The 15,114-nt window shown below is 30.9% G+C and overlaps 1 protein-coding gene across 5 annotated transcripts in view; it reads right to left on the bottom strand.

Annotated features, from left to right (window-relative positions):
• Positions 1–13,281, bottom strand: part of LOC127069636 (ras-specific guanine nucleotide-releasing factor 2-like) — a 71,285-nt gene extending 58,004 nt beyond the window's left edge. For 2 of the 5 annotated variants that reach the window (XM_051006833.1, XM_051006838.1), the window contains exons 1-4: positions 12,381–13,280; positions 10,341–10,544; positions 8,976–9,106; positions 8,325–8,441 (exon numbers count right to left, since the gene is read on the bottom strand). In XM_051006833.1, coding sequence (XP_050862790.1) covers positions 8,325–8,441; positions 8,976–9,106; positions 10,341–10,368 — 276 coding nt within the window. In that variant the 5' untranslated portion in view covers positions 10,369–10,544; positions 12,381–13,280. Of the gene's footprint in view, positions 1–8,324; positions 8,442–8,975; positions 9,107–10,340; positions 10,545–12,380 lie in introns of all 5 variants that reach the window. The other 3 variants (XM_051006834.1, XM_051006837.1, XM_051006836.1) reach the window with 3 other exon arrangements.
• Between the last annotated feature and the right edge of the window lie 1,833 nt (positions 13,282–15,114).

Raw genomic sequence — 15,114 nt, 5'->3', positions numbered from 1 at the left:
CATTTCCCTCTTTCTCTTTTCCTTTCTATTTCTCCAGTAATAATAATTTCGAGCAAATTGTGCGAAAACTTCATTTATTGCACCGTAATTTCGCCATAATGTTGAATGGCAATCCTTTGATCATAATGCGTCATACCAGTAGTAAAGGTAAACCATAAGTCCGTCGTTTACTCTTCTCCGATAGTTCTCGTAAAAGGAGATGAAGGACACGGCGATCGTTATAAAAAGAAAAAAAAAATTGAAAAAAAGAAAAAAAAAGAAAAATCGAAGGGAAAAGTACCGTAACAAGAGAATGCTTATTTTTTTCTTTTTTTGAATCTACTAGAAAGACATAATTCAGATTTTTCTTTAATTCGACAAAACGTCGAAAGATAAATATCTCTTTTTCATTTTTTTTTTATCTACGTCTAATATTTTCTATTTATAATTAAATACTATTAACAATCATCCTCTTCGATAATATAACTAAAGATCGTTAGAAGTTTCCAATAATTGCATATCATTAATTAAATCATTTGGTATCTCATTAACGATATAACTTGAGGACTACATTATTATCATTAATTTTTATGATAAATTAATTTAATGAACGTCCTTACGGTTTACCTTGTATATCCCCTTTTTCATAATTATCACGTTCGAAATATAAATAATCGATAAGTCTAACGATATCACAAGTTTTTCTTGTTAATGTTAATCGACGAAAGTGTAGAAGAATCTTATCGTTATTAACATTATCATTATCGTTATCATTATCATCATCATCATCATCATCATCATCATTATCTTTATTATTATTATTACTATTATTTTAATTTTTACTATTATCATTATCGTTATTGTTATAATATATCTCAGAGGTTCTTAGAAGCATTTGGACGAAGAACTTTTATTTTATTCGTAGTAACGATAATATTAGATAGATCTTAGATAAATAGCAGTCTACTTCGCATCTTCTTTAATTAATTTACGTTTACCGAAGAAACACGTTTTTATGCGAACGAACGAACGAACGAACGAACGAACGAACGAACCCCGAAGGGATGTCGAAAATGAAAAAAAAAAGAAAAAAAAAAAATAAGGAAAGGAAAAGCACAGGGTTTCCTTGTCTCAGGTGAAAAAAGAAAATAATGGGAAGTAAGGAGAAAGAAAGAAAAAAAAAAACAAAAGGACAAACGAACTCGAAGGTTGTCCTGTTTCTTTCTTTTCTCTCTCTCTCTCTCTCTCTCTCTCTCTTTCTCTCTCCCTATTTTTCTCTTTCTCTATCTTTCTCTCTTTCTATCTTTTCTTCGTCTTTTTCTATTTGATTCATAAGTAAGAAACGAACAATGGCGTTGTTAGACAATAGCATTTTAAAACGAATGTGTAAGTAAGTAAGTAAGTACTTACTTCGACGTAAGAAAAAGAAACAACTATTATACATTGACTGTATTCATTGTTCTCCTCTTCAACATTCTCCTCTTTAACGTCTTCAAAGTTCTTATCAGTCAGTCATTGATTTATGACGCGAAATTCGTAAAAAGAAATTCGATAAGCATATCTATTTAACCTATCGCTGATTTCCCGAAAATTTTTCATTCGAATCAAAACTTCCATTTCAGTTAATTTATCATTCGATATATTTAATTATGCTTTTCACAGAATTTCCTTTCTTTTTTATCTTTTCCTTTCTCCCTCCCTTCATCTCTCTCTCTCACTCTCTCTCTCTCTCTCTTTTTAATTTTCGCTAAATCGTCTTTTTAATGACTGTCTGCAATTTTTTTCCTTCCGATATTAAAGATGACATCGGATACATTAGATCAAGATGATTATGAGTTTAAATTAAAATCGTGTCTGTGTTTGATTAAAATTCTTTCGTAGTCATTTATTCTGTGTGTTTAATAAAAGAAAAGTAAAAACTACTTCTAATCTTGAGAAAACAGCTCGAGCGGCAAGAAATAAATAAGATGCAAAATACTTCGAATATAATATGTTAAATAGAGAGAAAGAGAGAGAGAGAGAGAGAGAGAGAGAAGGAGAGAAAACTGATCGAGTTTTATTCATCAAGCTTCGAAAATAATATTTTCGAATAAATTTTGAATTCGTTCGCATTAAAAATACAGCGTCCATTTTTGATTGGAATATTTTTTATAGATTCATATTCTTCTTATTTTATGTTATACAAAAGATAGATACTTGGGATACTGATCAAATAGCCAATCCACAGGAAGAAGTAATTAATATGCAAATCATTCAGCATATAATGTATTCAAGAAGAAAAGAGATAGAGATAGAAATAGAGAAAACCGATCGACTTTCATTCATCGACTAGAAAACGTTCAGAAAGAAAAAAAGAAAGACCTTTTCGGATAAATTTCTCAAAGAGAAATATCTTTAATAAATTCAAAGAAAATGGTCAATATCATGGTAATAATTAATAATGCAAAAACTTTTAGCGTATAATGTATTTGCGAGAAAAAGACGGAGAGAGAGAGTGAGAGAGAGAGAGAGAGAGAACCGATCGATTTTTATTAATCAAGAAATTGATAAAGAAAAGAAGAGAAAAAGATAGAAAGAAAAAAAAGAGAGGAATCTTCGTCGAGTAAATTCCAAGTTCGTTTCAACGAAAGAGAAAAAAAAAAGAAGCAACGACAAGCGTGGAAAAATGAAAAGAAAAGAGAAAGAAGAGAAAAGGAAAAACAGAGGGAAAACATCGACTTGCGTTTAGATCGGTTGTGTTACAGGACTCCAATCCATAAAAAATGACTGGATATATTATCAAAGGAAATGTAAAATAAAAAGAATATCTCGGTCGATCGTCATCTTCCTGTTTCAAAAGGTGGATGGTAAGAGGAGGAGGAGGAGGAGGAGGAGGAGGAGGAGAAGGGGGAGGGATGATAGAAAAGGATGAACGCATCGTGCGACCTTTTGAACAAAAAAAATCGATGATGCTTTTACTCTCAACGCGTTAACATCTCATCCTCCTCTTCTATCTTTCTTTCTCGCAGACACACGTATACAGACACAAACACATTCTCTTTTTCTCTCTCCCTTTTAGTCGGTCCTACGTCGTTCACTTGTGTTTTTAAAAGTCGACGATGAAAATTTTATTTGTTCGTTCCGAAAAAAACAAAAAATACGGGATAATTACTTAGACGTACTACGAAAAGCTCGACTCGATTCGGCAAGTATTCAAACTGAAATGTATTTGAAGCTCTTTATTCATCATATTCTTTGATATTAATAAACGCACGAGTATATGTTTGTCTTTTTATGATAGTTGTATGTTTTATATATATGTGTATGTATGTATGTATGTATGTTGAAGTACGTCGAAAAGCTACAGGATCATTTTTAACATCTTTTGGGAAAATACTGTATGTAGATAACGTATGTAAATAAATGTATGTATGTATATTTATTTAGATATATACATATCTATGTATATATGCATGTGTGTATGTATGTATGTGTTCACATGTTTTCTCGGAAATATGAATACAAAATAAACAAAAAAATATATGAACGCAACCACTTTTGTTATTCCCTTTGTTTGTTCATCACATTTATCATCTATTATCTTTTTTTCTTTGTCTAATCTCTCATGATCTTTCTAAATTTCCAATTTCTCATCATTTTTATTGATAATTTTTCATTGTTAAATACGTATGTATATATATATATATATATGACATATATGTACCAATACATATATACAATATTTATTTACAACAGGTATATATTTTTCCAAGAAAAACAAATTATTTTTCTTTTACTCTCTTCGTCTTCATTTGTCTCTTTCTCTTTCTTTTCCTTTTTTTCTTTTCTTTTTCCTTTTTTCCTTCCCTTACAATCTTAACTTATAAATTTCTAATTTCTCGGACGTACGTATACAGATACGCACGTAAATATATATGTATAACACTTACATACACGTATGTACCTATATATATATATATATTACTTTTTCAAAGATAAAGTGCAAGGACGAAAAAAAAAGTACCTGCAACGTCCATTATTATTTTTTCTCGTCCGTTCTCTTTTCTTTTTCATTTCTTTTTCTTTTCTTTCTCTTCTTTCTTATTCTTTTCTTTTTTTCTTTACTACTTTTCTTAGTTTCTCATCAGTTTATAGTAGATTCTTCGGTAAAAAAAAAAAAGAAAAAAAACGATAAACAGTACGGAACTCTTGTAATATCGTGGTAATGTTTATCATTGTCCAAACACGCCTACAAGAACCACGCTATAAAGCTCGCTAATATAAAAGACGATTGATAAACATCAGAAAAGAAAGTACGATGGTTTGCGTATAGTCAAAGTTTATTTACAGTAGGTATAGATGTAAGTATAATATTATACTTACTTTCATTCGAGTTTACGTTAACGAAAACGAAATGTTTTATAGTTATTAAATAAAACATTATTAAATAAAACATCGGTAATCTCTTTGTCTTCTACGATGAAACGATATCTGTAATACTTTTAATTTTCTATTTTCTATTTTTACTTTTTTTATTCCGTCTCTTTTCTTCCGACGTATTGTCCAAAAGAAAAAAAAAGAAAGTAAACTTTAAACAATATATCCTCGTGATTCGTGAAATAATCAGAAATAAGATGCAATCTTTCAAAATGTGATGAAAAAATAAGAATGTATGATTTTTCGTCGATGTTAATAAAAGTTTTTATATATTCATTTTTTTTTCTTATTTATACGTAGGTGTAGGTACACCTACGTAATCGTAAATACACATTTTTGATTATACGAATTTTATGTGGCTCATTTATCAACTCAATAAGTTGGAGTTTATTCAATCTTGATGAAATTCGAATATTAAAAAACATCGAAACGTAATAAAGGAATGAGAATATATGAATTTTCATCGATGGTAATAGAAATTTATTTTGATATTGTTTTATTCTTGTTTATATGTAGTTGAACATACACGTATGTGTGTATATATCGTATATAAACATTTTTATTTATACGAATTTTACGTGATTCATTTATCAACCATCATAAGTCCGAGTTTATTCGATCTCTACAAAATTCAAATGTCGAAACGTAATGAAAGAATGAGTATGTATGAATTTTCATCGATGGTAGTACAAATTTTGATATATTTTATTTCCTTTTTATGATTTGTACGTAAGTGCACATACACGTGTATCGTAAATGAACATTTTTATTTACACGAACTTTTCGTGGCTCGTTTATCAACTATAAATCCGTGACGTCGAAACGCGATAAGAAGAAATTTTATAATTTTCACGGATTGTGATAGTATCAATTTCGTAAGGTCTTTCTTTTTTTGTTTACATACGTGTAGATTCGTACGTACATTTTATTATATTCGTATATAATAAAATTTCTATGGATAAAACGTGAATATTAAATTACATCGTATCAAATACGTATATTCGAGTATCCATTTTACTTTTTAAATGGATTATCGGTCGAATAAACAAATCATTGATCGTCACCTACTTTGCCTCAAATTACGCGTGATAATTTTCTTTTTAGAAGCGACAAGTATTGTAGAAGATCGATCGACAAGTTCGAAAATAATAAGATAAAACGTTTTTTATTATTAACCCTTGCTTCTGATATGATGGATAATAATTTGATAAGAAAAATTTGCAATGAGATGTAATGAGTTACGTTTTAAAATGTTTCTTTTCAAAAAGAAAAATGAAATATTGAAAAATATATATATATATAAATATAAATATGCAAGGATAAAATCTCTTTCGAAGAAAAATTTGAGAAAAATTTTTATTTACTCGTTAATTCGATTTTCCTTATTAATATATAAGGAAATCATTTAACTCTTATTCTTACCGATGAATCTATGAACACGATTGTTCGAAACGAATCGATGTATAATGTCAGATAAAATATATTTACTGACACGATAGATACGTCTTTCAATTTGTCAGGGAAATGTTTGATCGCGTTAGATGTCGATAACTCGATTTTTACGGCTTATGAAAATATTCAACATAGATACATTGAACGTGATTGACGAAAGGACGATAAAATCGATAGCCTTTTAGCACGAAACATGCTCTTAATCGAATATTATTATCAGGGACAATTTCTTTTTTTTTTTTCCTTTTTGTCATTCAAATTTTGTTGCGGTGATCTTTCCAAAGCAGAATTGTTCGATAAATATCTAGGAAATTTTATATATATACAGATATAATATTACATAAATTTATTATTTAATTTCATTAAGAAATTCATATGTATGTCTTACTTATTACGCTATATATCAAAACGTAAAATTAATTCTTCCCTAAAAATAAGATTCTGATAAAAAAAAAAAAAATCAGTAATGAAAGGATTATCTAATATATAATAGAAAGTTTCAATCGTTTCGACGAACTATCGATCGAAATAAAAAAAAAAAAAATTAACGAGAAAAGAAAAGAAAAGAATTGTGCATAATCGAAAAAAATATGTATCCTGTGATTGTCGAGCATTGCTGCATTATTATACGGCTTCCATTTGTGATTATCATAAAACTTGATCGGAGTATTAATTAAGAATCGATATTAACCTTGATTTCACTATTGAAAATATATGTCCAGGTAATTTCTATAGTCATTCAATGTTCGATACCGTGAGAGAACTCGAGAAAATACAGCGAATGAAGTTGTCGGTAAAGAATGAACTATATTGGTCAGACGTAGCGACACTTGATCGAGTCAGTGATTGGTCAGACACATTCTCGACGTTGAGTAGTCACGTTGGATCACTCGAAAGAGGTAGAAAATCGAAAAATAAAAAACTTCGACTAGAGACAATGAAAGACCATTTTCTTTTTCATTTCTCCTGTATTTTCTTTTTTTGTGTATATATAAACCACACGATCTTCCTCGTACAAAAAATAAAACAATAAGTTTCATTTCAATAAATCGAATTGTTTGATTGAACAATTAAATCGTCGATTAAATTTTCAATCTTATCGTGTTATCATCCGATCATGATTATATTGATTAATTTATTTCATTTTATAGAAGAAACGTAAATCAATCATAAGGATTATTAATTGTCAAATAGTACATAACGTTTGTTTTATATTATTATTAAATAACTATTTGCGTTATTGAAAATATTTTATTTGATGGTACTTGATTTCATAGGTAATTAATTCGACAAATTTTAATCATCCGGTGGTTTCTACGGTTCGATTGAAACTACCATACCAATGAACGTGTTGAAATTCGAATGGCGAATATATTTTTGATGAAAATATTCATTACTACGAGTTTACATATCTACGATATTTAGGAAAAGCTTTTTCGAACGCGTAATTTTTCTTTTTTTTTTGTCTCTCTTTCTCTTTCTCTCTTTCTTTCTCTCTTTACCCACCGATAATTTCTCCAATGAAATTTGATATTTTTTTATGAACAAAAAAAGAAAAACGGGAAAAGAAAATAAAAGATGGAAAAAACTCGCGCATAAATCTGCTCCAAAATTCGTTACATTTACACGCGATGGATATTCGAGTATTATTGATTTAAAACTGAAATTGATTTCCGGTCGGATGACCGACATCGTATAAAATATGATCAAGCATAACTATACATACACAAAAACGCACACATAGGCACACACGTATGCACATGATATACATATATAATATATTTCTAACAAAAAAAAAAGTAAGTAAAGAAATATTGCAATAATTACAAAGTAAAAAATTTCCTTTTGATTTTCTAACGCTTTTATTTGTTTAGAACAAAACGAACGAAGAATAGTTCGCACGAACTATCGTCGTACGAAAATACCATCCCATTTCCGAGAACGAATGTGTATGTACTTAGTGGTTCGTTTCACTCGTAAGTAAATAAATCCAAAGAAAGAAAATTAAAAAAGAAAGAAAGAAAGAAAGAAGGAAAGCGAAACAAAAGAAAAGAAAAGAAAAGAAACACGAAACGGATTAAAATGCGACAGAGTTTTCCCGCCTTTTATTACAATATTATTCGTACGTGAAAAAGACAGGCGAACGAGCTAAGTATTATACTTACTTTTACCACTGATGTAACAGAAAAGAGGAATAGTGATATATAAAAAGAAGTAATAATAACAATAACAATAATAATAATAATAATAATAAAAGAAAGAAAAGGAACGAAGAAATATACGAGTGAGAGACCGAGTTTGTCGTTTTGTTCTTTATACAAATCTCTTTGGATTCATCTCGGATTTCCGCGTACGGATAAAATACACGGCATTCGAAGCGCGTATATTTGAACAAGAAGACTAAAAAAAAAAAAAGAAGAAAAAGAAAAGAAAAAAAAAATATAACGTTGACAAAAGTTTATAGAGGTAATACGTACTTGTTTATCCGGTTCTTTGCCTTTAGCGGTGATAAGACGATCGCAATAGCAGCCCTCTAGCAAAACGACACCGCTTGGTCGTGAGCAACTTTCGTTTTCGTAATAGAATAGGAGATTCTGAAACACGAAATATCAACCAATGTCAGGTCGGTGTTGTCGTCTATTCAATTATTAGAAAAATACAATGGTACGAAATAAATGTGAAGAAAATACGAAACCCACTGTTTTTCTCTTTTTTTTGTTCTTTCTCTTTTCTCTTTTTTCTTTTTTCTTTTTCTTCTTTTCTTTATCTACTATCGTGTCGATAAATACGTGTCGATCGATTTGTTTTTCTTTTTAGTATTTTTTCTATTCTTTTCCTCCATAAATTACACGAACGATGATAAATAGGGTGAAATGGATTAGAAATAGAAAAAAAAAAAAAGAAAATTCATCGAGATGCATAAAATAAATATTGTTTTAACGATCGATTTATTGAGCTTATCGTGCAACTCGTAAATACATACTCTATTTATATTTGTATTTGTATCGTTTATGGTAATCGTTAAAAAATTGTAGGATATTGAAATCTCTGTCTATCTCTTTCTCTCTCTCTCTCTCTCTCTCTCTCTCTCTCTCTCTCTCTTTTTGATTCTAATTGATAACTCTCACCTGATACAAGACGAACCATCGTAATTGCCACTTGGCAGAATCAGCAGTCCGTTTGTGTAAATATCCGCTCAACGAATGATCGTAATGGGCTCTCTCCGAGAGCATCACTAGCTGAGAGTCGTTTACCCTCACTGAACATGCAAGAAAACGTAATAGAGTTTATCTAAATGACCATCATTGATACGATTGAAAACGATTTATATCATCGAATGTTTTAATATTATATGATTTCGTATTATATTATATTTTCAATTGCATATAACTTTATTTTATATATATATATATGTATATATAAAGAAATATATATATTGTATATATGTATATAATTCGTATAACAAATTATTATTATTTTTTATATTATATATTTTTATAATATACTTTGTCCCTTCTTTTTTTCTTTTAACGTAGATACATATCAATATAATTTATTCTTTACTGGTATAAAAATTATAATTTATATATAAAATTTTTATTATTATAGAAATTATTCATTGTTAAACGCACGACCACTACCTTTACTATTGTTGATTGTAATAAAAGAATAAAAAAAAAATAAAAAAAACGTAAAAGGGTATCCTTTTGCGAATTAATTTTTACCCTTAAAGATTTATTTATTTTTGAGAGACATTATGAAATTCGTGCAGTCGACGAAAATGAAAATTAAAGACACCGTCAATGCAGAAATGTAAAGTGTAATTTTACGCTTGGTTTCCTTTCGTTTGAACTAACATAAGATTGAAATAAAGAGAGAAAATATAAAAATAAAATAACAAAAACGAGGAGAAATTGTTCTTCGTTCACTTTGTTAAATCATGGTTTGTTCATTATATCGTAACTTAAAAAGCTAAGATTCGAATAAAAAGATAATGAAAATATGAATTTTCTTTTCTTTTTTTTTGTTTAATTCTTTATTACGTTTACTTACGTGATAACGAAAGAGTCATTTTAAGTCACAATGAATAATGAGAAACATTTAATGAAGAAATTCTTCGTTGAATTTCAAATGATTAAATAAGATTAAAGAGTATTTAGAGAATTAGAAACAGGCTAATCTCATTTAAAGTTTATCACAAAATATCCTACGATTGAATATATATATATATATATATATTTCTTTTCTTATGTAAAATTATTCTCATTTATTTACTTATTTTATTCTTCTTTGTTTTTTTCTACGGAATTTTATTAAAAATTTGCAATATTTAATATCAGAACGAATCGTATATTACAATAAATTTTTTTATTAAAAATGTCAACATTAAATACTTACGAATTAATTTAATATTTATCAACAAAAATAATATACATTACAAACCAAACATATAAAAATTTATATATACATATAATATAATATATATAACTCACCTGTTCTTTGCATCTTCGGGCTGAGCATGATCGAGGTAGACGTTAAAGATTTCTTTCTTTCGATGATTCTCAGATTAATGATTGTCCTGAATACCTTGTATACGATTGTGAAATCGTAAAAAGAAAAAAAATTTCTTACGATTCCTCCTTTAGTCTTTCCAACACTGTTATCGACGATCTTAAGAGACCAGATTGTCCTGTGTACTGCGAAAGAAAAAAAAAAAAGAAAAAAAAAAGAGAAAGAAGAATAGTCATTATTTATTCACAAGATACCTACATTATTTAATTACGAGTTATATAAGGTCGTGAAAGGGAAAAAGAAAGAAAAGGAAAAAAAAAGGAAGAAGAAAAAAAATCGTCTGTCCATATCTTTGGCAAGCCCTTTTTAAATAAACAAAAAGAAAAGGAAAAAAAGAAAAGAAAAGAAAGACTGAAAAGAAGAAAGCAGAAGAAAAGTAAAAGAATAAAAAGACAAATTGAGGTCACCGAGCGTTAATAAATTTTCCGTTGAAAGGGCATAATCTTCCAATGATTTCTAACTCTATATAGACCCACGCTGGTTGAAACGTTCAAATAGGGAAGATTAGGAAGACAGAATTAATCCGATTATCGAAAGAGTGATTTCGTGTCTATCGCAATATATATATTTATGTATGTACGTATGTATGTATGAATTGGTTAACCGATTATAACGAACAGAATAATAAATTTAAATAAATGGAACATCTATTTATATCCGGTTTATATAAAATATAATGTGAAATTATACTTTTAATTTTTTAACATTTACGTATGTAGATTCGTATCATCTTTAATGAGAAGTTACCGTAAAAACGCGTAATAATAATAATAATAATAATAATAATAATAAGAACAACAACAACAACAACAATAATAATAGAAATAATAGAAATAATAAAAATAATAATAATAATAATAATTATTATTATAATGATAAAAATACTAAAACAATATTAATAATAATAAAATAATAATAATGATCAATACAATTAATGATAACTCATATATAATAATAATAGTCATAATAATAATTATTATCATTATTGTTATTATTATTATTATTATTATTTTTATAAAATGTATTATCTTATAATATATAATGAGAGAGAAAGAGAGACAGATGTACCGTCAGATGTGAGAAAAATATGATGAAATTAAACACCCTGCAGCTATCCACGAATTCTCTCTCTCTCTCTCTCTCTCTCTCTCTTTCTCTCTTCCTCTCTTTCTATATCTCCTACTCTATTTTAAAACTTTAACGAAAAGAAGAAAAAGAACATTGAGGGTCTTAATATTTCGTGACCTTATAGGTCGATCATAAAAATTTCAAGAGTCGTGAAAGAAGCGTCGACTCGAGAACACCTCGGTACCGTCTCATTAAAAATGAAATAACCAAGTTGTACGAGATCTACCCTAAGAAAATATGAATTTCTTGATTTGTTCAAGATAAAGAGAGATAGAGAGAAAGAAAGAGAGAGAGAAAGAGAGAGAGAGAGAGAGAAAAAGAGAAAGAGTGATATCAAGTTTGATCGTTTCTTTACTTGACATAAAACGTTCCAGAGGATTTACGAAGACCAGCAATTTCGAAGCTTGATATTTAAACCGTTTCGTTTCTCTTCTCTCTCTCTCTCTCTTTCTCTCTCTTTCTATCTATCTATCTATCTATTTATCTATCTCCTTTGTTTTTATCTTCTTTCGAGAGTATAGTAAAAGGAAAGAAATTCAGTAGTGAAAGCAAATGAAAAGTACGACAAGACAGGGTCATCCCTTTATATAGGGATGAAAACGTTGTTTCTCAAGTACGAGAGAGAAAAAGAGGAGAGAGAGAGAGAGAGAGAGAAGACGTAAAGATCGATATAAAAAAATAAGGGAGAAACAAAAAAGAAGAAAAAAAGAAAAAATAAAAGAAAGAAAAAAATAAAAGAAAGAAAAAAAAAGAAAGGGAAAAGAGAGTGAAAGAGAGAGAGAGAGAGAGAGAGAGAGAGAGAGAGAGAGAGAGAGAGAGAGGAATTACGATACCTGATGCGACTCGTCTTTATTTCTCTCTCCTTCTTCCTCTCTTATCTCTATCCTGTTTCCCCCGGCGTGCGTGCGTTCGTTCGTTTCCTCACTTTGAAGATAATCGTTGAGGAAGAAGGCTCTAAAAAGATCTTTAAAAGGGGATAAAAAGAGGATAATAAGATTAAGAAGTAGAAGAAGAAGAAGAAGAAGAAGAAAAAGAAGAAAAAAAAAGAAGAAGAAGAAGAAGAAATGGAAGAGGAGATAGAAGAGATAAAAAAAGTTTAGAAGAAATTAGAATAAGAAGATAAAGAAAAAGAAAGTAGAGATAGAAGGAAGAAAAAGAAGAAAAATTAGAAGAGGGAATACTCGAGGGTTGGATAAGATAGAGAGGGTGGTGATGGTAACGGAGGAGGGAGGGGGAGGATTGGAAAATTAAGGAACGAACGATTCTTAAAATCTTTTGATTTTACGAGTACGATGATTTAAGAACGAAGACGAATGTCTCGTAATCGTTCTTTTCGTGGCAGGACGAGGAAGGCCACGATAAGGAGGACGACGACCAGGATGATGATGACGACGACGACGACGACGATGACGACGATGACAATAACGACGACAACGACGACGACGACGAGGACGACGAGGACGACGACGATGACGACGACAATAACAACGACGACGACGACGATGGCAACAAAGTCGGCGGGGACGTCGAAGGTGACGGTGGAGGCGACGTCCCGTGACCGGCACCCGACTGTCTCATGGTCGGGAGCAACGATGTTTCGGGATCGAATGCCGCGACGAGGCTGACGCGCGCGAACAAGACCATAAGCAAAGAGGAGGGAATCCACCTCCAACTCCAACTCCACAAGAGCACCTCCACCTCCACCTCCACCTCCACCTCTACCTCTACCTCTACCTCCACTTCTACTTCAACCTCCACCAAAGCACCTCCACCTGCTTCTCCTCCTCCTCCTCCTCCTCTTCTACCTCTACCTCTACCTCTACCTCCTCTTCCTCTTCCTCTTCTTTCTTTATATCCTCCGTTACCCGCGGATTGCCTCGTAGCCACCCTACGGTTACTCTCGCCCAACAGCCCGGTTCTGCGCAAACTCGTCACGAAAACCACCAACCCCTCTCGAAACACCCCCTACGCGTTGTGTTCGCGCGCGCGTCACTGAGAGAATGCCACAGAACGAGAGAGAGAGAGAAAGAGAGAGAGAGGGGTAGAGAGAAAGAGAGAGAAAAAAGCTGACCCTCCTATATGAAAGCTTCCACATCCACCAAGACCACCATCGAGAAATCCCTCCGAACCCCTCTTCGTTATTCCCCCATGTAACAATGCAGGTCGAGAACGAACAGGACCCCGGTCTACGCAATCCTCCCCTCTTATCATCTCGAATCCCTGTCTTTCTCTCTCTCTCTCTCTCTCTCTCTCTCTCTCTCTTTCTCTTTCTCTCTTTCCAATCGTACACTAGCGCGGAAAACGCAGACCCTAGAACACTCCGGTTATGCCGCACTTGGACCCGCAGAAATGTATTATTAACCTGTCGCCCTGCTTCAGCCCTGACCTCCCAAGCTTCTATACGGGACTACATATTTCTCTCTTTCGATCCGTGTTTCAGGATTTTCTTTTCCTGCAATATATATGTACATATATATATATATATATATATATATATATATATATATGTATATATATCTGTACGTATGTACCTACGTATATATCGTTTCGTTTTGTAGAAATCCTTCGCACAAAGCGTGCGCTACTCTCTTGGCGCTCATTCCATGCCACGAGGGTCAAGTGTTCTCGTCAAGAGTGTCTGCTACGCCCACCTGCTTGCTCTTTCTTTCTCTCTCTCTCTCTCTCTCTCTCTCTCTTTTTCTCCCTCTGTCTCTCTCTTTACTACGATGCACACGAGTACACGCAGAATATCGTGCAAACCTCGTTCGCCCCTTGATTACGTTCACGAGAGTCTGAGCATTGCCTTTTCTTTCTCTCTCTCTCTCTCTCTCTCTCTTTCTTTTCAACTACCAAAACGAGCTTGAAAGTATGCTTTCTCTCTCTCTATACTCGCATTTTATTTAATTAAACACGAACCATCCCTTGTCCATTCGTTTATGTTGTAACGTTGTTAAGCCAGGATCGACGAATATTAAATTAATTTATTTAAGTAATCAAGATAAGCGACAATCATATTATCAAAGACGATTAGATTTTCGTTTTTTCTTATTCTTTACATTTGATATATGAATTATAATATACATGATGATTACGACGTGTATTTTACTTATATTTGTTGTTACGAGATTTTAATAGATTAAATATTATTATTAAATAACTCTTGAGTTTTGTAATGCAATAGCATAAAAGTAACATTGATTTAAGATATCAATGGAAGATCGTTTTTATATCTATAAGAAGCTTTAATTTTTTAATTTAAATGTTAAATATCGTAGAAATTAGTGACTGAATAAAGAACTGTTTTAGACAAAAGTTGTTTGTTATCTTGCGGAAAATAAGATCCCGTTTCAAATATCATATTTGAAAGAACAAAACTGACCTTGAAATACATCTCCGTCTTGTAAACATCCTCCGAATTAAAAGTAAATAATTCTGTTACGTACACCCACTATAAATCAAACAACTATTTTGTTTAGAAATTATTTTTTCAAAAATCCATATATGTAGGTGTTCACATATAATTTTATACGATGGTCTAAAGCAAAATGTTAATTTAAAATAATACAT

The sequence above is a fragment of the Vespula vulgaris genome, chromosome 16 (genome assembly GCF_905475345.1).
Source record: "Vespula vulgaris chromosome 16, iyVesVulg1.1, whole genome shotgun sequence".
NCBI lineage: Eukaryota > Metazoa > Arthropoda > Insecta > Hymenoptera > Vespidae > Vespula > Vespula vulgaris.
Note: the sequence above shows the minus strand (reverse complement) of the source record. Positions and strands in the feature narration are given on the sequence as shown.